At 36.8% G+C, this 23,714-nt stretch overlaps 1 protein-coding gene across 3 annotated transcripts in view; it reads left to right on the top strand.

The window, feature by feature from the left end:
- RBMS1 (RNA binding motif single stranded interacting protein 1) overlaps positions 1-23,714 on the top strand; it is a 146,236-nt gene that overhangs the window by 107,389 nt on the left and 15,133 nt on the right. For all 3 annotated transcript variants that reach the window (XM_032189688.1, XM_032189690.1, XM_032189691.1), the window contains exons 3-6: positions 480-538; positions 3,434-3,525; positions 15,409-15,566; positions 18,724-18,803. In XM_032189688.1, coding sequence (XP_032045579.1) covers positions 480-538; positions 3,434-3,525; positions 15,409-15,566; positions 18,724-18,803 — 389 coding nt within the window. The remainder of the gene's footprint in view (positions 1-479; positions 539-3,433; positions 3,526-15,408; positions 15,567-18,723; positions 18,804-23,714) is intronic.

The raw sequence follows: 23,714 nt of genomic DNA on the forward strand, positions 1-23,714 counted from the left end.
TTTGTCACCTACCCATGATAGAGGTTTTCATCGATTTCAGTTTGGGTCAATAATTAAAATATAATATTACTATTTTATTTTTCTTTTGTACTGTGTTATCAAGCCTAGCACTGATGAGACAGTTTCTTGTCTGCTTTATCTGGTGCATATGCTGACAGGAAGAGTCCAAGCTTATCATGATTTTACCTATATTGTTTACCTATATTGTTTTTGTTTTTTGAGTAAAACACTTTTTCTTGTTTTATGGTTCTAATGTGCTACTGGGAACACAGGGAGAGAGTAGAGCATGATCACGCTTGAAATTCTTGATAATTTTTGTTACATCTATCTACATTATATCTTCCGTTATACAGTCTATATATTATTGCAACTTGTTGAAAGTAAAGGATAATAGAATATAAACCAACATCTGTTGGGTATCTGTTGTAATAGGATGTTTTTTGCTTCATGATTCATTACATACGTATTATACATTCTAGGTATGGGAAAATCGTATCCACGAAGGCAATTTTGGATAAGACAACAAACAAGTGCAAAGGTATGTTTGCTTTTATATTGCATTCATCTGATTGATTGATTTTATAAAGTTGACTATTTATTAATTAACTAGTTAATTGAGTTTATAAAATAAGCCAATGTTGTATTTTAAGTGCTTTTAATTTTTTTCTCCCCATTTTGACATGTAAGCTAGTCTCATTCTTGCCCATGGTCAGTGTGTTCAATACATTTGTTTCCAGTGGAGCTGGCAGACAGCCTGTGTCAGTGGTGCAGCCAAACCCGAGTGAAGCCAACATGCACACTGTTGTCTGGCAGTTAGTCTCTATTTGAGACACAAAAATGAAGTTAAAAGCAGCTTTTCTCCTTTTGCCTGGAGGAACTAGGGAATCTTGCAGCAGACCATTTGATTGTAGTAAGCTCTGAAAAAATTATATATTGTGGAAATCAGCTCTGCTAATTAGAACAGTTTAAAGGAACACTTAACTACATGTTCCAATACCAGTTGTGTTCAGTTATGTGCTATTCAATGTATTGGGAGCAAAGAGGGAGTTAATTTTCACTATAGTAATTGCAACCAGAAGAAAAATATAAAAACTTCTTTAGATAAACTGGATATGTCAGTTCACTGATGTACAGAACTCCATGCAATTACAGTGAAATGTAATCTCATATCCCAGCAACGTGCATGGTGGGAGAAGGTGCGACAACAGACACTGAAGTATCAGATTTCAGACTTTTCTGGTTTCTTAATTGTAAAAGAAAAAAAAAGTAATTTCTAAGGAAAGCGAAGAATTGAGTCAGCTAATCTAGCAGTGTTAATGAACTTAATAAAGCTGATGGGCAGAGGCAAGAGAGGAGAGTTTATCATTAATCAAGTCTCATTTTTTGTGGAGAACTTGGAAGCAGCACAGCAGCAAAGCTCCCTAGCTCCCCATCTTAAGCAATTAAGAAGGTGCTGACAGTGCAGAAATTGCAATTTCTAGAATTTTTTCCCCAGCTTATATGCAGATGTCATCTGCATACATTGTGACTAGGAAATAGCGGATGCCCTTTTTGATTATTTCAATTCATTAGTACTTAAGACAGCACTTCACTGATTTACTCTGTCCATTCCCACAGTTCCTGAAGACTTCAGGAGCTCTGTCAGCAGTACTGCTTATGATCCTGACTGTTCAAAGATTTAAGCACAGAAGTTCTAACATTAATGTTTTAAGATGTTTGAGCTGACTTTTCCAATACAGATTTTAAATCTCAGCAGTGTGAAGCAGTAACTAACAGTCTATTGTGACAATATTCAGCAACTTGAGGCTCCAGGGAAGCTCACTGCATGTTTTTGGTGTTACAGTGGGAACATAAGTAGGCAGAATGCAGATATCTAACTGGAATTTAACCAAAACATTGACAGCATCTCTGGCTCTTGCCAAAAAAGCATACCATGGGATTTAAACTAACTGGAGCAATGAGCAATTGAGTTTACATATCATCAAAAAGATGGCAAAGCCAGCTTTGATGGCATGCTTGGTATCAGAATGTAACTTCATCTATTTTGCACCCTATAGTGTGGTGGTGGTGATAACCTATGCTAGTGTGGGTACCGGAGGCTCGTTTTGTCTTGGCAGCACAAAACTTGATAGGAACTAATTCACTCTGTTTCACGTCAAGATTTAACAGTCCACAACACCACATGTTACACAGAACAGTATGCTGCTTTCTTCAGCTTCTTGGCAGGTTAAATAAGCTTGCACTGATGTACAAGGCTGCTCTGGTTGTTTTCCCTGAGTTAAGGACTTTAGAGCTGGTTCAGTTATAGCTTTGCACAACCTTTTTGTCTTCCATATAGACATATTATAAGATAATAGTTACCTTCTGAAGAAATAGTTCAGTTTTCTACTCTTATAGAATTGTTTTCATTAGGTTTTTGTTTTTATCCCAATTTAGGCATTGGAGAGGGATTTCTTTAATTTTTGAGGCTGTTCACTGGTGGGAAGGAAAGGGGTTGAAAAATACAGAATGAGGCTTGCAGTAAGAGAAGTAGCTATGGGAAGTAGCTTCCAAACTCTGATCAGCTTTTAGTGAAACTTGAGCCTTTAACTCCCAGGTTCCCTTAAAAAATCCCAGCCTAGGAGGTCAGTGTCTGCACAGGCTGGGGCATGTTGCTGTTCAAATGTGCTGGAAGCTATTAGCTGTATATTTCTCTTCAGAATAAGAAAAATATATATATATATGCATGGAAATTGTTATAATTAACTTTGGTTTTACATTAACATTTAAAGATTGCATTATATGACATAGAAAAAATAGACTTTTTTTACATTCTGATTTCAGTAACAACAATAAGAAAAACTTATTTGATTTGCTGAAGCTGGGTTTTCACTCACTTTCTAGTTTAATTGTCTTTTATGTGTATACAGTGAAGTAACTAGTTTATCAGTTCACCAGAAATTGGGTTATGGTGCAGTAGATATGCATCTTTTAAACTAAACCGCTCTAAGTAAATGACCTGGAATTTACAGCCTTATTGGTCACCTACTTAAAACACACTAAGAATTTACTTCAGAGAAATTAGCAGATTATGCTTTACTCAGTTGGCTCTGGCTCTATGAAATAAATTTATGATGTGACATTTGTTCTTCCTGGATATGTACCAGATAACACAAAGCAAAGCACTATACTGTTTGTATAGAAATTTTGACAAGATCCTGATAATGAATGGGCATGGAAATTGATTCCTTCCACTAGGGTAGGTCCCCATCATCACAAGGTCAAAGGACTTTGGTAGGTAGTTTTTCTGGGGACTCCATGAAGAAATTTGGAGTTAATGTTGGCCCTTTTTACGAACAAGAAGATTGTATTAAGAAACCATGCTTGTAGCATATGAACTATTTGATTATAAGCTGGTTGCTCTCTTGTTGATGAAATTTGTTTTGTACTACAGGTTATGGCTTTGTTGACTTTGACAGCCCAGCAGCTGCTCAGAAGGCAGTGTCTGCTCTCAAGGCTAATGGAGTCCAAGCACAGATGGCAAAGGTGAGTTAAAATAACTGGCCAATTCTTGTAGTGGGTTGTGAAGATGAACAAGTTTGTATGGTAGCAGAGCATTGGCCGTGTGCATTCTCAAGTTGCAGGACCATCACAGAGAGCGCAGACCTCAAACCACGTGGCATATTAAGCTAACAAAACGGCATATCCCAAATCTGCTCAACTCATGAAATAAAGAATAGTGTGGCCAAGTCTCCAAACAGATCTGGTTGGATATCTCACGTTATTCATGATACTATTTTTCCATTGGCTTTTCATCAAAAGAAAGATTAGCAATAATTTTAAAGAACTATGGAAGGCTTAATGGGTTAAATTCATCATGTTAATTTCTGGAACAAGTCAGTAGCTTAAACAGTTTACAGCATACAGGTGTAAGAGTTTATATACATTGCCCAGTTGTAGTTCCTGAGGTTAACAGCCTTGCAATATGGGAATTAATTTTTAGGCATAACAGCAAAATTTAATCTTGTGGCTTTGTCTTCAGCATTTCTAATATATTTTGTGTTAACAGAATTAAAATTTAAATCTGAGCATTCATCATCTGTTTCTTGAAATTCATCCAAATCTTTGACAACCAATTTCTGCATCAGGGCAAACCCAAGAATTTAAAAACAAAAAAATATGATCTTTCTTCTTTTTCTACCATTTTTACTGATCCTTACCTCTGAATTGGGTTATTAGTTACCATGATCTTCAGAGCAGAGCTCTTTCACCACAATATAAGTTTTGTAAATCTATGAAAATCAGGAAAATGACATACTAATAATGGTTCTGTCATGTGCTGTTGTTACGTCAGATGGCCAGTTTCCAATAGAATGGCATAGACACCGCTACAAATTTATTTAAGAAAATATTTCCGACATAATCTTTTCATATAATTTGTGTTACCTCTTAAAGTAAATTCTTGTTAGTTTGAAAATTATATTCTAATTAAATAAAAATATTCCAGTAATTAAACAGTAAACTTGGATTCTTTCTTATAAAATAGTCTGCAGCAGATCTAGCAAATCTTTTATAGTTATCCATTAGGTACAGATTGTTTTCAGATGAGATATTTTCCACAGCTTCTCAGTTGAGGAGAACAGTTAAGCTAACAACATAAAAAGTCTTTGGATAGGTTCCAGGGCAACAAAATGGAAACCATATGTTTCATACTTAATGCATGTTTCATTACAGCCATGATACAAACATACATGCTTACTGGAAAACACTGGACTTCTTTTTATTTTTATAATATTTTATGAATGTTTAATAAAGACCTTTTAATTAATTTTTAGTTTTTAGGTAATCACTTTGAAATATACACCAGATTTTTCAAAGCTTCTGTCTGCCATCTTACAGATTTATCTAGGTAGGAGGGGAGAAAGCAGAATACAAGTCAAGTAAATTCATTTTGCTAATAAAGAATTTTAGGTGATTTAATTGTCTTCTTGAATTGACTAGATGGAGAATCTCTAATAATTCATTATAGTAATCTAATGAATAGTTTCTTGGTTTTTCCCTTAGTATATATTTTTTGAATCATTTCATCTCCCAGTTAGTTGCAATATTGGTAATATTTCGTTCTGTTAGTGTTAATGAAAAAATGTGCACCATACTACTTGACAGTTTTGATTGATTTTCTGACACTTTGCGTCTGTCAAGCCTGCTGACCTGTGGGAAATCTATAACTATAAAGTTTGCATTAGAGTAAAACTTGTTATTCTGCTTCTTAACACGGTAAGTGTTTGAATTATTTTCAAAAGAAAACTCAACAAAACCCACAAAACAACAACAACAATCAGTAGTGACAACAAACAGTCACAAGTGACAGAGTTTGAGTGCTTTGATTTTCGTCTTTTTATTTTGTGCCATTGAATTGGGACAGGGAGGGTAGCAGTGCCTTTTGTCTGAAAAATCCTATCTCCACTGGGATGCTCCAAACTGAGGATTGCGAGTCACTTCCAGTTCTTTTGACACTATTAGCAAATCAGACTCTTCGTGTGCATGAAACTGTATAAAGTTTACTTGGATTTGTGTATTTTATATCTTCCTTTAACGTGTTACCATTAGTGCTTTAAGGTGATTGAACGGCGGTGAAACTGTTTAATCTGGCACGTGCCTGAATGTCACACAGAAAGGACAACAGTTTGTCAGCTGTCTGCCCAATAGATTTCCTCAGTGACCAGTGTAACTGCCTGAGTAACAAAGAGAAGTGCCTGTTGGCTGCGTTTGGGAAAGCATCCCCACACTCCGCTCATGGCTGTCAGTAGCACCGCTCCTAAGCCTTCACAGCCTCCTCCTGGATTACAGATGAAGCAGAAGGAAAAATTCTACTGTTGAAAAATTCTACTGCCTTGTTCTGAGTCTGACTGCCATAAATCCCTTTTTGCAGCATTGTACTGTAGCTATATATAGATGAATTAAAAATTACCCAACTGTTGAAGGTCAGCTACAAATTGTAGTTTGGTAGAAACAATCCAGATTATACTTACTAAAACTTCAGTGGTTTGTTTTGTAGAGATAATTTCAAATAATGACTGAGCTTTTTCTGTGCACTGGGTAAGCGCATGCGGTACTCATGTGTCTGCTTCGAAGCTGATCTGACTCCAGAAAAGCATAGTCTCATTTGCTATGTTTCAGCTATTGCTGAGCAGACTTGGAGAATTTGGGGCCTGAGACATAGCTTCGAGTCACATCCTGTGAGATCTGTCCCAGTGGGGGTCATTTTTTTTTGGAGAAGTGGCCACGTCCTGGGAGATGTCACAATGATAGTGTCAATTAAGGAACCAAGTGTTAGACCATTGCTTAAGAAACGTTATGTCTTCAATTATTCTGCTCTTTCAGAAATCTGGATTTGGAAAACTTTACTAAGACAGTTAGACTCAAAGCAGCTTGAGAATTTTTTTTTTTTTTTCTGTGTTAATAGCATCTTCTGGTGACAGCTGAAATGGAAACGCCTCTAACAATTCCTGTTGGTCAGATAATTCTTTTGAGATGGTTACTGCACTGCCAGGGGGATGGGAGTAGCTTTTTGACTGAAAATTAAAGTGGGGGTGATGGGTAATATCCCCTTTCCTCATTTCCATTGGTGTATTTCCAGCATTCAGTTTTCTTTTCCAGTGTGTGCCAGTGGCTGTGGAAGGGGATGAGGAGATGACGTGAGCTGCGATGGCAGTCAGTTTGTTTCAGGACACAGTTCAAAACCAACAGCTCACCTCTTTACGCTAGAGGTGATGTACAGAAAGAGCAGATGCATGTCTTGCAAGAGTATAGTTAATTCTAAGCTAGTTAGTAACTGGCTGAGAGTCTAGTTTTTATTTTGGTTCATTTTTATTTCTTCTTGAAATTTCTTTTATTAGTTTATTGTCCTTGCTCCTCGAGGAACACTTCAATAATAAACCAATAAGTTCAAAAATTCAGACTTTGCATATCTATGCATTCTGAGAGAAGATTAGGAGTAGTATTGAACAGCTCTTACCATTTTCATAGTTAGTTTTGATCTTTTATTAAAGCTGGGCTGCTGAGTACCTCTCTACTTTCATGAACTTATGAAAAATGGGATCTAAGATTTGTTCAGCAGTCCCCTGTTACTAAGGAATGACAAAGGAAAAAGATTTCTTTTTAAATGTCTTTATAGTTGTTTGAATACTATAGCTTTCAGGGGATGTGGAGTTTGGGCGCATGTGGACTCAAAAGGAATATAATACTGCTTAAAAGAATTTTGTAGAAATGGTATTTTAAAATAAGACCATTAAAATAAGAAATCCTGTTTTGAAAACTAGTGGGGATGCTTAGAAACATTTGACTGAATTCCAGGTCTTTTTAATTTTGGGAGGGGAGACTATGACAACACATAACCTAGGATATACCTGAAATGTTACTTTTGTAAGGTTTAGTCAATTAAGATTTAATTGTACCTTACATTTTTTCCTAAATTAAACAAACCACCCCCAAATAGATGTTTCTGTATGAACAATACAGACAATATCATAAGCACTACCGATCTGTGTTAAAAAAGTTATGATTGCTATCAGGGTGAATTTTTATTATCTGAGAAATTTCTCTCTCCTCTTCCCACGCCAACCCAAAAGTAAAAGTAGTGAGATAAGCGTAGAAGTCAGTGCTGTTCAGAGCAGATAGCAAATGGCTTTGTATAGGAAGGTAGGTGCATGCAGAAAATCTACTGTACATTGGCATTTTGAATGAAGACTTTAAAAAAAAATGAGAATCAGACAGCAAGGTCTGAAAGTTATGGAGATAGGAGTATCCCAAATCCTCGTAAGTTTTTGACCTTGAACTTAACATCAGGCATTTGAAGTCAGTGTTACCAGATTTTCTCTCACTGAATGGTATTGAACTGTGTTTAGCTTGATGCTCGCTCCAGAAGTAACTGTTTCAGAGGGTTGCACAAGTGACCCTTTCAACAGGAAAATTGGAATCAATTCTTATTCTTCCTGATGTAAACCAGTATGTAAATATACAAGGTAAAAATGAACTACTGCATAAGAAAGGTTTATAAAGAAAACCACACACACCAAACAAAACATAATTCTTGTCATCTTTCTGTCTAGCAAACTTAAGCCATGAGAAGTATGATTGTGCTTGCTGCCTGGATAAAGCCAAGCTCTTGAGTGATATTCAGTCTTTTCTAGTTTGTGTTTTCCTATTATTTTTTTTTTCCCTACAGAAACACAAACTTATTTTTGGTAAATGTGAACTTACAACAGAACCCATGAAAGTAGTCCATGGGCTTGGAGGATTTCTGCGGCCAATGAAATTTGTTAATTTGAGCCAAGGAATGTTGTTCCATCTACTAATGTGCATTTTTGGGGGAAGACTCATTGTTTATCCATTGAAAGATTTCCCCACAGTCACATATTTTTAGGATTTAGCGCTTCAGATTCATAATTTTATATTTTCTTCCCTAAAGTCTTCACTTCCTTAAAATCTTCACATACTTAGAGAAGCACTGAAGCAAGAAAGTATACTCATGCGTATTGCATTTGATCTTGCATTAACAAACCACTGAATGTTTTCCTGTATTTCAGGCATGTGCAAAACATTAGGACCGCCTTCAGACTTGTGTCAGAAGGATGCCCATGATAACAATGCAAAATAAGTTTTAAAGCATACTCTGACTGTTCAGCAGTCACGAGGTAACTGTTTCCATTTTCTGGAGCAGTCTCTTGACCCTCAAAGCAACACCAAACTGTGTCTTAAATGTGAGGGTGTTTTTTAATTTCTTATAAATGTTAGCCCTTTGAGATCGTGTTGATGCACCAGAACCCAGGGAGGAATAAACTTGTCATCTTTATATTCTTTGCAAATGGTTAGAAAGGCAGAACAGTGGAGCACCCTCCACGGGTTGGTAGCTGTATCTTTCCAGTTAAGTGCAATTTTTATATTCTAAACTTACTGTAGATGACTTTTTTTTTCAAAACATGTTTGGAAAAGATGAACTTTAGAGTGTGAATTGCACAGCAGGTATGTTTTTGGGGAGGAAAAGGTCTGCTTAGCCACTTGTCTTTGTCTTTACGACAGAAGTCAAGGCTGTTCCAGTACTGTTAAAAACAATGCATTAAGGGTAGTCTTCTTTCACGTCGCTGATGAAGAACACGGTTTTGAGTTACAAGAATGAGAAACAGCTAACTTTTATGACTTTTAATAATGTATTGCTTTTTGTACTTGTCTTCACTGTGGCAACCTTCTGGAGAATTAAATCAGTTTTCATTCCTACAGAGTAAAGTAAGAAAATAAGTTTAGGTTACCATGGTAGCATGTGCACTTAATCTAACTAGAGAAGGTAGGCATATTGCAGTAGTTTTTATTCTGCATCTGGGTTTCTGAATGCCAAAGAACAGATGATAGTCAAACAGGAGCAGATTTCTACAGCAGTTTTTAGAAACTCTCATATAAGAGGAGTTTTCTTTTTACTTAGTTTGTAGTGCCTTTTGTAGGCAATAGTATTAAGTCCTATGGTAATAGGCTGTCTTAAGTAAGTGTAATCAGCTTCCTTCCATTTGGGTACTTAAATTTCAATTAGCTATAATTAAAAAATAAAGGGTAGTTGTTTTAAATATAGTGGGCAGTACTGCAGAACCATGTTCTTACAAGTCATTTTACAATAAATTGAAAGTAAGCCAAATTTTGCTTACCTGAGGCCTAAATGACCATCACTTCAGGAATTGCATTTGCATTAAATAAGCCAGTTAACAGCTGCTTCCCTTGAGTACACAGCTTCAGCCCACAAAAGTCTTAGCTCAGTTTTGAAGTAGTGCTGTGCATTGTTCAGCCCAGGATCGAGTGCCCTGTTAGAAGCTTTGGTGGGCTTATTCAGCTTTCTGCTGAAAACGATGGCATCCATGAGCGATATCCAGCACTGTCAGGGTGCAAGTCAGTGCCCTTGGAGAAAAGGGCGCAAGGAATAAAAAGGAATATATGGCTGCAGTGATTGATTGCAAACTCGAACACAGTGCTTATAGTTAAACATTACTTTTCAGACAGTTTTGATTTATAATACAGATGTGCTTGTGAAAACAAATTAAAATACTTAGCTTATTAATCATATACAGTGTTTGTGGAATTCTGGATAACAAGTGAAGATTATGGTAGTGATTTTTCCACTGAATTGTGTTGTTAACAGTCTGTGGTCAGACAGTATTAAAACTGTGGCTAAAACAGACATATTTTGGTGAGACACAGGCCAACTGTAAAATTTAAAGTAGTTTCTATATGTAGGCAGACAAGCATTTAATCCCTTCCCTATCAGCCAGAGGATCTTCCATGCTGTGAGCAGTGACTAGTCACATGTTTCTGAATGGCTATCTGTTAACTGTGACCTTACATAGAGCAAGAGAAAACAGATGTCTTATCATTTTGCCAAGTTTCTTGCTTGCAATTTAGGAACAGTTCCACACGCACAGGGAGGTTTTTGTTAATTTCTTTCAGATGATGGTAGAGCCTTTCACGTTATGTAGGACTCCTGATCACCGCTTTTCTACAGAAATGAATGTTAGCGGTTGACCATTTCTGTTCTCTTATTCCAGAGAAATACTTTATCTTGTAGTCAGCTTATTAAGTTAGTGTTGTAAGCTCTGTTTGGGAATAAGAAGTGCATTGAACTGAAGGTGCACTGTTCTGCAAGTTTGTTTTATTGTGCCCCGCTAGAGAAGTTCTGGACACACAACTAAAGGTGTTTGAGAAAAGACCAACAGAAACTTGCTGACGTGAATTGCTAAAATAAGACTTCCTAGTTTCCTCAGTAATGTGCATTCTTATGGTAGCCCACAAATTCCCTGACGTTGCTCATAATCTGCAAAGTGCTGTGTGCTTTCAGTGTCTTTCAGGACCTAGAATCATAGAATAGCCCGAGTTGGAAGGGACCCACAAGGATCATCGAGTCCAACTCCCAACAACCTGCTGAAGGTTGTGTTAACTGAGGAGACCCTACATGAGACATGAAGACTCTCAAGCAATTTTCCTAAATCATTTAGATCAAAATAATAATAATAATAATAAAAAAATCCCAATGGTTCAGTGGTTTATATTTTAATGGTGGCTTGCTGCCCTAAGTAGGAACCTCTCCACTGACTTCAATAATTCTTTTTGATCATTCTCATAATATTGTACAAATAATTTCATGAGATTTGAAATTCCGAAGGTGAAAGCAGATGATGTGGTTTCATGGATTTCAACCACAGAAAAATCTACTTTTGAAAGCACTTAGAATGATTACGGTCTATAGGCAAGGTTCGAGCAGGATGGTTATGTTTGCAGATATATTTGCCCCTTGCACTTCTTTGCTGAATTGCAGAACAAAGGTTAGAAACTTCTATATAAAAGGAGTTAATTTTCCCATCTTAAACAGAACTGTAATAACTGTGTGAACCGTGTTATGGTGGGACGGGTTTCAGTAAGGAAGGAAATCACAGAACTTAATGTATTAAACTGCTGTTTGCCAGAGAGAGACAGAGGGACAAGTTAAAAAGTTTGTCTCTCTCAAAACTTCCTGAATTTTTAACTGTTTAACCATTTTCCATGCCAAATCCTTATATAAATGCAAACATCTGTTTGTACAGTGCCTTTTGTGTAAGACAGGATAAAGATGGATGTGGAGTTCTGGTTGTGGATGCCATTTGGAAGTCAGCTTGGAAATGCAGCGTGTTCTAAGGGAAAGGAAATGACTTGCTTCTTACAATCTCCTCACACTTACCCAGATAGCTGTTTTAAGACTTAATGTTGTGGAGAAGACAGAAGCTGCATGATGACATGAATAATCGAGATGGGGGGAGGGGGTATTTTGCATGCTAATAGGTGTAATTATTCTACTGCCAAACTGCATAAAATTCCAGATATACTCTAGAAAGGAGTTTGGTCTTCCTTTATATCTACCCCAACAGTATTATCCTCGTTTTGTAAATCAGCTATTCTGACTACTGATGGCAGTCTTTTTTTTCCTGCAAAACGAAGTGGGTTAAATGACTTTATCCTGTTAGATTGATCCTACGGTTGAATGGCTTCCACTCTTGGGCAGCTGTGGGTTTGGGGTACTGCCGAAGCATCTGCAATGTAGTTATAACCTCAGTGCACTTTGGCATGTGTTTGTTGGCATTTTAACTATTTTGTTCTGGGAGAATTACAGAGGAATGAAATTCCAGTTAGTATCCCAGAATTTCATTCTGACAGCCCTATCCACTGAACTTCTTTTTGCCTTTTCACCTTTCGTCTTCCATGTTAGCTTTTTTTTTTTTTTTTTTTTTTTTTTTTCCCTTTTTCTTTTAAACCAGCTATGGGCTTACCTAGAAGTATCTTCAAACTCCCTATTTTTCCACTGTGGTCAGTATGTCCCACTGGAGGACCAAAAGCAGAAATAACTAAATCCCTTGGAGTATTCAGGCTGTAATAGACTGACACAGAGAAAGTGTCAGGCAAGTAGAAATAAGTCCTTACCAGTCACCCCTTCAGCACTTACCTGATAGAGACCCTATTGGTTACTAATACAAGGTAAGGATTGTTTCGTGGGACTCAAGCCAAATTTCTCCATCACTACTGATTTCTGCCCTTAGAAAGACTTCCTGACACCTCTCCCATCCCCTTTTTTTCCCCTCATCCTTAGTTGCAAAGGGATTTACAGTTTGGGGTAGTGGTGACATTGCTAATACTCTCAAAGAGTTAAGCATTCCCTTCATTTCTTCTAACAACATTGTGACATTATTTATGGCATGAAGCTCTCTGGTTAGGTGGACAAGTACAAGAACTGAGCTTTCCAGCATGTATGGAGGAAGATCTTCATGTGGTACAGTGAATTGCAGTAGGCTTTATGTCCTTTGTGGCAAGGAAAGCTTATGACCTCTTATCCTTAATACACCACATATAATGCAAAAGTGTGGTAACCCCACAGCCTGGAAAAGGAGCCTGGGACAAGGGGAATGTGATCTCCCCAGTTACCCAAATAAAACATTGCTCTGACATTCTGCGGTTAAGTGATTTTCTTTCTCTGTTATTTGTTTCTGAATGTGAGATTTCTTTTTTAGCACGTATATTGCATTTTTATTAGTGTGAACAAAATCTGCTATTTATTTTCTCATCCTTCCAAAGATTGTTAGGCTTTTTAATGAGAACATTTTATAATATAATTCAGACTTTCTGATAATATAGAATAAAAGAATTAGCAAATTAGGTGAAAATATTAAAAGGATCTGATTTCCAGCCTGTATACTGTTTCAGGTTATTTAGAGAAGTTTTAGGATACTTGCGAGCAATATATTTTACAGTTTATAATAAAAAATTTTAAAAATCCAATTTTTTCCTTTCAAATACTATTCTGAGTTTCAGGAAATTATGCTATAGCTAGAAGTGCAATTTTGTGATGCCTGTGGCTAAAACTTTCTGTAGAAAAGTTTTGTTAATAGTGTTCATTAAAGAAGAAAGTAAGCCTTCATATCTTAAGGTATAACCCCAAATTGTCTAACACAATCTAAGTAACAAACAAATTCTAAAAACTTGAAAGTTATCTTCAGCTCACATTCCTAGCTGAGGAAATTTAAAATGTATGTCAAAAATGTAGCTGTTGTAACACAGATTTTTCCCTCACAGTTGAATACTCCCAGCAGTGAATATTAATGTGAACTATGGGTTCCCTGGGAATCTATTTTCTCATCTTCTCTTTCTGCTGATTTTTCTAATCCAGAAGACAAGTCACGTGTTCAAAGATAATTTAAATGACAAACTTATACTGTACCAATTCACTATTACTGGCGGTGGGTGTTGTTCCCATTACATAACAAAAGGAAAAACGTATGCTAATTTAATGCCATATGTAATGGACTGTAAAGGGACTGCATAGGATAACGCTCAGGCACTTGAAAAAGTTTGTGTTTTGTAAGTTGCATGAGATTTTGGTGTGGCTAGAAATTAAGAGTTGTATCGGTGGCATTGTGTGCAGATCAGAAGGGTGTAATGGGAACATTTCCCTTTTGTATCTCCTTTGATGCTAAATTTTCTTAAAAACAAGAAACTTACAGAAAACTGAGTGCAAGACGCAGTGAAACAAAATAGAGTAGGTCTTTAAGCGGACAATTTGCTTCCCCATTTTTAACTTTCATTATTTTTTGGAGTGTGAGAACTCGTTTCTGTACTTTAAGTGCCCAAGACTTAGCCCTCTTTCCCTTTTTTATCCTTGGAAATAGCAGTACCAACTGAGAGGTGATATCCAGGATAGAAAATAAATTAATTATACAATAAGTTACCAACAGTACTGTTAAGTTAGCCCTCTTGCACCGAATGAAAATATGCTGAGGCCTATGCCAATAAAATTTTATTTCTTTCATGTCACACCATTCCTAATGCCAGAGAAGTTCTGAGTATTCTACATGCTGCAGACACACACATCTATACAGGAAGCCACAATGACATCATCAAGGTTTTACACAACTGTAAGGGCCAAATCATATAGATCTGTGTAGATTAAGAATTTATTTCATCACAGAGCATGGCCAGCAATCGGCAGCATGAGAGAGATGCAAGAGATGCCTCCTTAACCACAGCTGGAGAATCTATAGACAAACTGGAAACGATCAATTTCAGCAGAAATGTTTCTTTGATTAAGATGGAATTTCTTGCTATGTACATAGATCACAAAAAGTAGATAGCCGTAAGGTCAGCAGGATTGCAAAGATGTGACTACATTTGTCTTCTATATCTAATACAAGCCCTGATCACTCATCTACTGGTTGTCCTCTTCTGTTATTTTATCTGTCTCTAGGAAAAAAAAAAAAAAAAAAAGGAATGCTTTTGTATTGTTTCAATGCATAATGCAAAAGTATGATGAAAACTCAGAAATGTTTGTCAGTGGGAGAGAACAAGTGTCCCACTCACTTTTGTGTACCTCATCCAATTCTTATGATAATACTTTGTCAATGTACATAGTTTAAAATTCATTATCTTCTTGTTTCCCCATATTATTCTCATTTTCTTATTCTAATCTTTTCTGGATTTAGTTTACATCTAGCTTTTTGTTTTGTTTTTAATTCTTTCCACCAGTGTTGTATTTCATTTCATTTCTTCCTTTTTGTTGCTTTTGCTGCTGCTTCTTTCAAAAAAATAATCTGAAATATTAAGTTGTAATACATATGATAAACTGGTCAATAATTCACCTTTATCTCCACTTTAAAAACTGTCCTTGCCAGCAGTATATAATATCAGGAGAAGGGGAACTTCCCTTAGGAGTGCTATGTACAGTGACCAAAGATGGAGATTGCTAATGCAAGGGAAAAGTCACCTGAGAAGTAAAACTGTAGCAGTATTTACATGTAATGGTTCTTATATTTTGTGTTCAAAATGTCTTGCCCATTGCTAGGACAATAACACTTGTTTTTAATTCTGTTTCAGCAACAAGAACAGGATCCAACTAACTTATACATTTCCAATTTGCCGCTTTCAATGGATGAGCAGGAGCTTGAGAACATGCTTAAACCGTTTGGGCAGGTTATTTCTACAAGGATATTGCGTGACTCGAGTGGGACAAGCCGTGGTGTTGGCTTTGCCAGGTACTTCAGTGTCCTTAGCCATGCTGGATGCATTTTTCCTTTGTTAATTGAAGAGACCAGAATAGGAGGAAAATGGCAGAGGTTGTAAAAAATGATCATACTTTTAAAGAAAAAGGATATCTAGAGAGATAAATGAGCCGGGCTTTGTTAATTTATCCTATGCTTAAGCAAATATGGCTGTGTCTCATCTTGCTTATATGGTTAAATCTGCATCTGTTGTTCTTACTGGACAACTATCTAGAATAAGAGTTCACTCTACCACTTCCTTATCTTCCTTGTACTTCTCCTTTCTCCTCTGTCCCTGACGCAGGGGTTATGCAGGGCTTCACAGAAACTTCTGCTGTGACTTTTCTGGCTTTTGAGGCCTGAATTCCAGACAGAGACCATAAGGAAGGACAGCCCTCTCTCCCTCCCTCTCCCCCCCCAATTTCTTCTTCATTACTTCCTCTGAGAAAATCCACTTGTCATCACTCTTTGAATTTTGAATTTTCTGTCCTTTCTGTCCTTTGAATTTTCTGGCCCATTAAAGTTGTCATTTGGGAAACAAAATATTCATTTACTGTAAATCTCACCTTAAAATGTTTGGCAGCTCAGTCAATTATGCCTCCTAAATCAACAAGAATAGATTTTCAATAAATGAGTAGATACCTCCCAAATGTTCTGTTCATGTGTGTCTACCTTTTATGTGGTTAAAAGGTAATTTCTTCCAGGGTCTTTTCATTGAAGCCTTCTCTGTATCTTTCTGGTATTTTTACATCTCTGATTAAGTCATACTTAAACCCAGTATGGCAATTATATTTAGAGTGTTTAGATTGGATTTTTACATTATCAAAAATAGGAGCATGCTTTGAGCAAAGAACTGGGATTCTCAAAAATATGTTGTGAAATTTCAGTCAATGGTCAAATTCCAATAATTCAGAAGTTTAGCGAATATTACAATAGCTCTTTATTTGAACAAATAGCAAAGTCTATAATTAGTGCACAGAAAGGGACTGGAGAAATTATATCTCCTGACGAAACCAAAATTTTTAGGGAATGGTATCCCTGTGAGTTGGCTATAGGTAATTCACGAGACTGTGATTCCCCTCCCCCCCCCCCTCAAAATGATGTATTTGCTTGGAAAAGTGTCCATTTTAAAGAAGAAACAACAAAAGAATAAAATTACAAGGAGTGGGATGATACTCCTTTATTTAATAGTGGTTCCTACCTATTTTTTTCCTGTCCCCTTGAAATAAATCAGTAAGTGTTTCTAATACTTCTTGTGTACATTTAATTTGGCAATTTTTCATATAAGCATATGCATGTGTTTGAATATGAACTCAGTACAACCATATGTAAAACATGCATACATGATTTTGGATGATGTACAAAGTATGTATCCAAAAGTTGTATTTACTAATTTTGAAAATAGTGGTACTTGCTAAATACAGCATTCACTTCTTGGTATTATGAATCCAAGGGCAGAATCCAGTAACATTCCAGCAGGTTATATGAATTTATACAGTCTTTTCTCTCTAAACTTTCCTATTAACTCTACCTTGAATCCACAGTGGTATTTCAGGAATGCTTTTATTCTAATATGGTCAGAAGATTTTTAAAATTTTATGTAGAAGTCCAAAAGACTTGTTTGTATCCAAAATGTTACCTGTACTGAAAATGTTAGGAAATATTAGTTTTTTATCAGTAGGTTCTTTATTATGCATTGTATGTTTTATATATACAAATGCATTAATGTTTTATATATATTTATTTATTTATAGATACACACCTACATACATTATACATAATTTACAGAATAAGTTGTTAGTGTGATACCTACTCAAAATTTCGTCCTTTCTGCAAGGTAGATATTGGAACATTATTACATAAATATTAAAATTGCATAGAGAAACATGTAGACATTAAATAAAGATTTTCATTTCTTGCCTTTGGGAGCATTTTAATAAGTTAATAAAGGATAATATATTTTATCAAGTCCAGGCTTGACTTTGAAACTAAGTTATATTGTTCGTTTCATATGAGAAAAAAAAATAGATTTCTTTGATTCAGATCCAACAATTCAGAACTTCTGTAAATTGTCTAGAAGGTGGTTTTGAAACCATAAAGAAAACTTTTTGTTTAGTCTGGCATTTTGATGATTTTAGTTGTTGTCTGTGACTACATTTCATGGGTACATGCAGAAAGGCAATCAGAATTCAAAAGTGCTAGGACTTACTAACTTCTAGCACTGCTTCTTTGCTGCTGAGGTCATTGGGCATAATTTGTGGATCTGCATTACAGAACTCAGTGAGCAAATGAAAAGAAAATCCCTGTTAAACACCCAAACGTCATCTTGCAGACAGCTGCAAAATATATTCTTCTATTAAAATATGTTTTGTTTTCCTTGCACGTCTCAGTCATCTGTTCCAATTTAGTCCAAGCTGGTAGTTAGGACCGACACATCTACATTGCAATGCAAGGATGTAGCTGCAGCCTGTGGAGCCACTCCCGGTCTAGCAGTACCTCACCAGTAGTCCACCCAGGCCATTAAGGCTAGTTTTGACAACAGAAGTGCACTAACCTGTTCAGGATGCTGGATAAATTCTTAGTAGCAGCCACAGCTGTTATGTTATTGGTCCTGTTTGGAAGGTAACGATGATTAATTTAGGGACAGGTACGTCATTTAGTTGTAATGATGCATATAAACTAAAAGCTGCAAAGGCAGTTTGGTACATGCAGTCAGGCATGTTTTTATTTCAGTTTTGTTCTCTTAAACTGTACAGACACTTCAGTATCCTCTATCAATAATGGCATTAACATTTGTTGTATTCATCATGGACACTTAGAATTCAGTTATGAATGTGTATTGATCTCCTTTCCTCAAGACAGCAAAAGTACTACAGTTATCCATGTTTTATGTAATCTCTAAATAAATAAGAGTATTATATTTGAAGTTTGGCATTAACTTTGGCATTATACCGCATAAAAAGTTAACTGAGTTCAGTTTTACCTTTCTGAATCTGTGTATTCTCAGAGAACATCATTGCTCTCATGCAGGAAAACAAGCCACAAAAGTGAAGCAAGAAAAAGAAAGAAGTATACTTACAAAGGCAGAAATGTGGGAATCTGGATGAGTATTTAATTTATGTAAATTCTTCTTCTTTTTTTTTTTTCTTAGGATGGAATCAACAGAAAAATGTGAAGCAGTGATTGCTCATTTTAATGGAAAATTCATAAAGACACCAGCAGGAGTTTCTGGTATGTTGCATATATTTCTAACAAGATGAATGAATGGGTTACTGCTTACATAGTGGGAGCCAGTTAGGCCAATTGTTGTATCTGGTTTCTCATTCAGAGGCAGGCTTATTAAAATTAAATTTTCATGTTAGGTGTCTGTAATGCTTGCTCACTCGGAACATGGTATATCACTTTCCTACTCCAAAAATATTCTAGGCATCTAGTACCATTCTCTCCTAGTAGATAAGACAACCACCTAAGATGCCCTGAGCCAGCTGTACACAAATTTACACACCACATAATCCCAGTTGAAGTCAGGAGACAAGTATGTGTTGTATGTGTATCAGAACTGAGTTTGGCTGATCGTCTACAATTTATCTTTTCAAAGAGGCAAAAGAATGGACTACTTTTGCCATCTGTTGATGATTTTTCTGAAGTAATTTTGTAAAAAGATTTGATCAAAAAAATTAGATTCTGCAGCAGTGCATTTATGCTAGGCATTTTCATTCATGGGGAGATTTTACTCTCAAGTCAATGCAGGCTTTGAGGTTCTTCAGGAAGATGAAAGGTGATCAGCAAGAAGAATGGTTCTAGAAATATCGTGCAAGGCAAAATGCAGAGAAACTATGTGATGTGATATTTTTTTGGTCATGCCACGTTCCCCATCAGTGTGCCTGTTTTGTCAGCACTCTTTCTAAGAGAGTAAATGTACATTCCATAAACACTTGAAATGAGGAAAGGAAATTCAGAGCAGCAGAGTAAAATAGAAAGAGAACAGGACAATAAAAGAGGAAAGAATATGTGCTTGACATTCCAGACTGCTTTTGGTAGCCATTTTATTGCAGATCCCAAGTGGGAATTTTACAAATTACGTTGCTGATGTGGTTGCTTGAAGCCACCTTTATCCCGCTGGTGAAACGTTCTCCAGAGCCAGACCTTGACACGGAAAAAGAGGAAAGCAGCCATCAGCAGGCAGAAAAGAATATAGCTTTTTTAGTAAAAATGCATACATGCTTCATCCCTGAAAGATTACTCCAGTTTGAGGCAGTCTGTGCTGCGGTAGGGATGGCAGGCTGCTTCAGAGCGCAGGAAACCACTCCCTTCACCAGCACTAATCTAATGCAGGGCTTTGACTTCACTGGCTTTTGTGGACCCTTTGCACTGGGATTGATTGCTGAGGCTACAATTATTTTGTTGAAATTTTGTTATACGTAGGGCTTGTAACATTTATTTTTCTATTTCAGATATTTAGCAATCTGTGTTTTATGAGACGGAAAATCCCTTTAGGGGCAAGGAGATCATGGAATGATTTTCACTGAACGCTGACTGTGCTCTGATCCACCCTCCATGATTAGTTTTACAGTGCTGCTATGGCTTGGACATAATTAAGAGTAAAAAGTATGGAGAAACCGAGAGTTCAAATTAACATATAGGGCTTTCTATTCAATTAGAGACAGTAAAAAGCTGTAACAGAACCTTCTATTAGTGCTTTTTAGTTTTCTCATTCTTATTCTCACTTGCATTACGCTGTTCTCAGGGAATGAGCCATCAGGCGTATCATTGTTAATCATTGTCCCTGGTGGGCCGCTGCTGAAGCTGGACTTGCACCCTTTTATTATCAGGTTCAAGCTGCTGCACAGAGTTATAAGAATGGTTTCTGCAGAGTGTGGATGAAAATGTTTACCAGGAAAGTGTAATTAATTTGCACGGATGGAGAGAAAAAGAAAGAGATTAAAAATTTGTACAGAATTGGCAGTTGTCAGAAAAGTAAGACTGAAGAGGGGTCTCAGGATGTAATCCACCTCCTGGACTTTAACCTGTGGTGCTGACTTGCCCACAGCAGCGTAGTCACTAGGGCTCTCTGTCTAAAACATGTAAAGAAGCACACACCTCCAGAGACTGATGTATGTGCTGTCAGCTGTCTTCATGGCCACAAAGAGTACCTAGATGAGTGGCTCAGAATGAAATAACTCCAAATGTTTGAAAGTCAGTTAAGTGAGATGAGTCGTACAATCCACAATGCTGAAAAATGCTACAGATGAGTAGGTGTATAAAGGAGTCATGCAAACTGAGTTTGTTAAAGATCCTCAGTTTTGTTGCACAGGTTATAGCCCCAGCTGTACTTTTCCATGCTGGTGCTGTGAATTTGTGTTGCTCCTTTGATTTTTATGGTGTTCAGTTTCGTCCCAGAGTTCCTCACCACATAGCAGGCGTGTGTCCAATAATGCAGGCTTATAGGAGGGTGCAGCTTGCACACGATGATAATAGGCTGCAGTCTGCCAAAAGTGGGGCAGAGTCATGGGGCTGCTGTGGTCTTAGACTACCTGCACAGAGAAGGGGGACGCAGTGGGAAAGCTCTTGCACAAACAAACGCTAAGAAAATGTTTTGAAATAGATTAGCATCTTTGGGGGTTATAGAGCATCAAGATCAAATACATCCAAAATAAAATCGTAGAACTGGAACTATGTTTAAATTAAAACATTGTGTCCTAGAAACTTGGCTAAAATCAGCAAAGGGAGCTGGCTATAAAAACACTGCTATCAGGATGAGGAGGGTAGGAGAGAAGGGCCTGTAATGAAATAGGTGTGGGAGGAAGAACATCTGTTTAACAAAAACATGCTTTCATAATGCAGCTTTGTTATTTTAACTAAGTTTGGGTTTAAATAGTAGAGTGGGTTAAACACAGTTGTAGGAAACACAGGAATACAGAACAGAAACTCTTCTGTGAGTCTGAGAGGGCCGAGGGTAGTACAAGGGGTCCGCAAATGCATCGGTTGTAGACTTTTTAGTGACATGTGCCTCACACTGAGCATTGATAGTGTTAATCAAGCTGGACCCAGATGCAACAAGCTACTAAGATTTTATTTCCCTGCTTCATACTAGCTTAATGAAATATATTTGATATTTAGTGTGTCCTCTTCTGTCTTCAATCCAGAAGAAGGAAGGTTAGCTCAGAGAACAATTTCAAATGCACTGCAAGTTGGTATGATCCTGCAACTCTTAGGAGTGGTGTATTAGTTTCACTGCTCGTCCTAGTCTGGGGTTTGTACTTTTGTTATGCAAGTTATTTTAATATCTTTTTCTGTTTTATGGGCTATTACATTTTGTCCATTTCTCTCAGGACTTTGCTTTTGCATTGCACACCCTTTTCAACTGAACATTTATTACATTATTTCTATAATCTTGAAATAACTTCTGCGTTTAGTTCTGCTTTTGTCCATAAAGAATTACTGTTTTCTTTGTGGTATTTAAATTTTTTTTTTCCCAGTGAATCATGAATTTCATGAGGTGAATCGGGGGAAAGAGAGACTAAACTAGTGTAAGGAGCCAGGACATAGAAGAAGAGTAGTGACAACAGAGACAACATGCTTAGCCTCCCTCACTAAAAATATGTATTTAAGATTTACTATCTTCTTGTTTTGTGCTGGACCCAAAGCGATTGCAGAAATGATCTGCTGGGCAAAATCATGAAAGGCCTCCCCTCCCTATCACAGCAGCATGTAGCTGCATGATGATACATGAGAATAATTGTATAAATAATTACAGAAAGCAGTTGTGTTGTAGAATGCATAAGAATACACCAAGGTATTTAAGGCCGAGTGTATTTGTCTCCCTTAGCATTTTTTTCCATTATAAAGGAAAAAGCTACAAAACTTTTATGTTTGTTAGAATCTTTCATACCTCTTTTACTGAAGAATAACATACATGATATTTTTGTTTTAATGGAAGAAAGGCAGAGAGCATTTTTGCTGAGCAGCCCATAGTATTTTTTCTTTGGCTTCAGGAATGGTGGGTTATGGTGATGACCCAAAAGTCACAGATTATCAGTGACCCACTCTCCTCTTCCCACTTAGAGTGAAGATATTGATCACTTCAGTTTTGTTTCAAGGAGGAAACTGGAGACAAGTGCAAGAGCCCTGCACCCGCCAGTGCTCTTGACATAGGTTAGGGAGAGTTGCAGCACGTGTGGTAGGCATCACTGCTTGAAATGGTTCTGATCTTCAATGTCTGCCTAGTGCAGGAGAAGAATGAAAATGGAGCCTTGAAGCAGTTATCTTACTTGCTTACCTTTAAAAAGTATCCAACACTGCAGATCTGTATAGTGACTTCCAGCCACTTTACCATAAACTGCCATTTCTTAGTTGTCTTCCACAGACCCTTTAGAAATAGTCCATGAACAACAGTCTGAAAACCACTGCTAAAGGGTATCGAGAGGTCACAGTGCTGGCGTTAGTCCTGATTGATACACTGAAGGCAGCCGCCAAAAAATTACCCATTAGATCAAGGATTAGAAGCTTTTACTGCTCTAGTTCTCATAGTTCATAATTAGTTTTAAGGAGCAACATTGGGAAAGGAAAAGAAAAATGCTGCATAAAAACACTCAAAATGTAGCCCTTTGACAAATTACTAAATACTGTGTAAATTATCAAAGAAATGTAACCCGGAACACTGCATTTCAGTAAAGATTAGGATGGCATTTCAGTAAAGATTAGGATGGTGTGAGGTGCATATACTTTATACTTTTCACTTTAAACATACAAAGCTACTGATATTTGAGATCTTGGTTTGCACAACTTCTTTTTTTTTAATTCCTACAGCTTTTGGCAAATGTTTCTAGCTGTACAGGCTTGCTGCATCATTAAAGTGCTGTTAGAATTCATTAGTTTCATATGCTTTGTCACTAGAAAATATGCAATGAAAGTTTCTAAAAGATGCAGGTTAGCAGAAAACTGAATAAAGGAATAGTATTTTAAAGCTTTTGTTGCTTTTGTTTGTTTGTTTTTGTATCTAAAAGGAGAACTTAGTGAAGTGTCATTAAAATTAGCCATGTAAAGTCAAGAGTGCAAACATGAAGTCCAATACAAGAACATCAATCTTGTTCTTGTGTTTCATCATATCACCCAGTGTGTATTTGGGTAGACGCTGAGCAG

This window comes from Aythya fuligula, chromosome 6 (assembly GCF_009819795.1).
Source record: "Aythya fuligula isolate bAytFul2 chromosome 6, bAytFul2.pri, whole genome shotgun sequence".
Classification (NCBI taxonomy): domain Eukaryota; kingdom Metazoa; phylum Chordata; class Aves; order Anseriformes; family Anatidae; genus Aythya; species Aythya fuligula.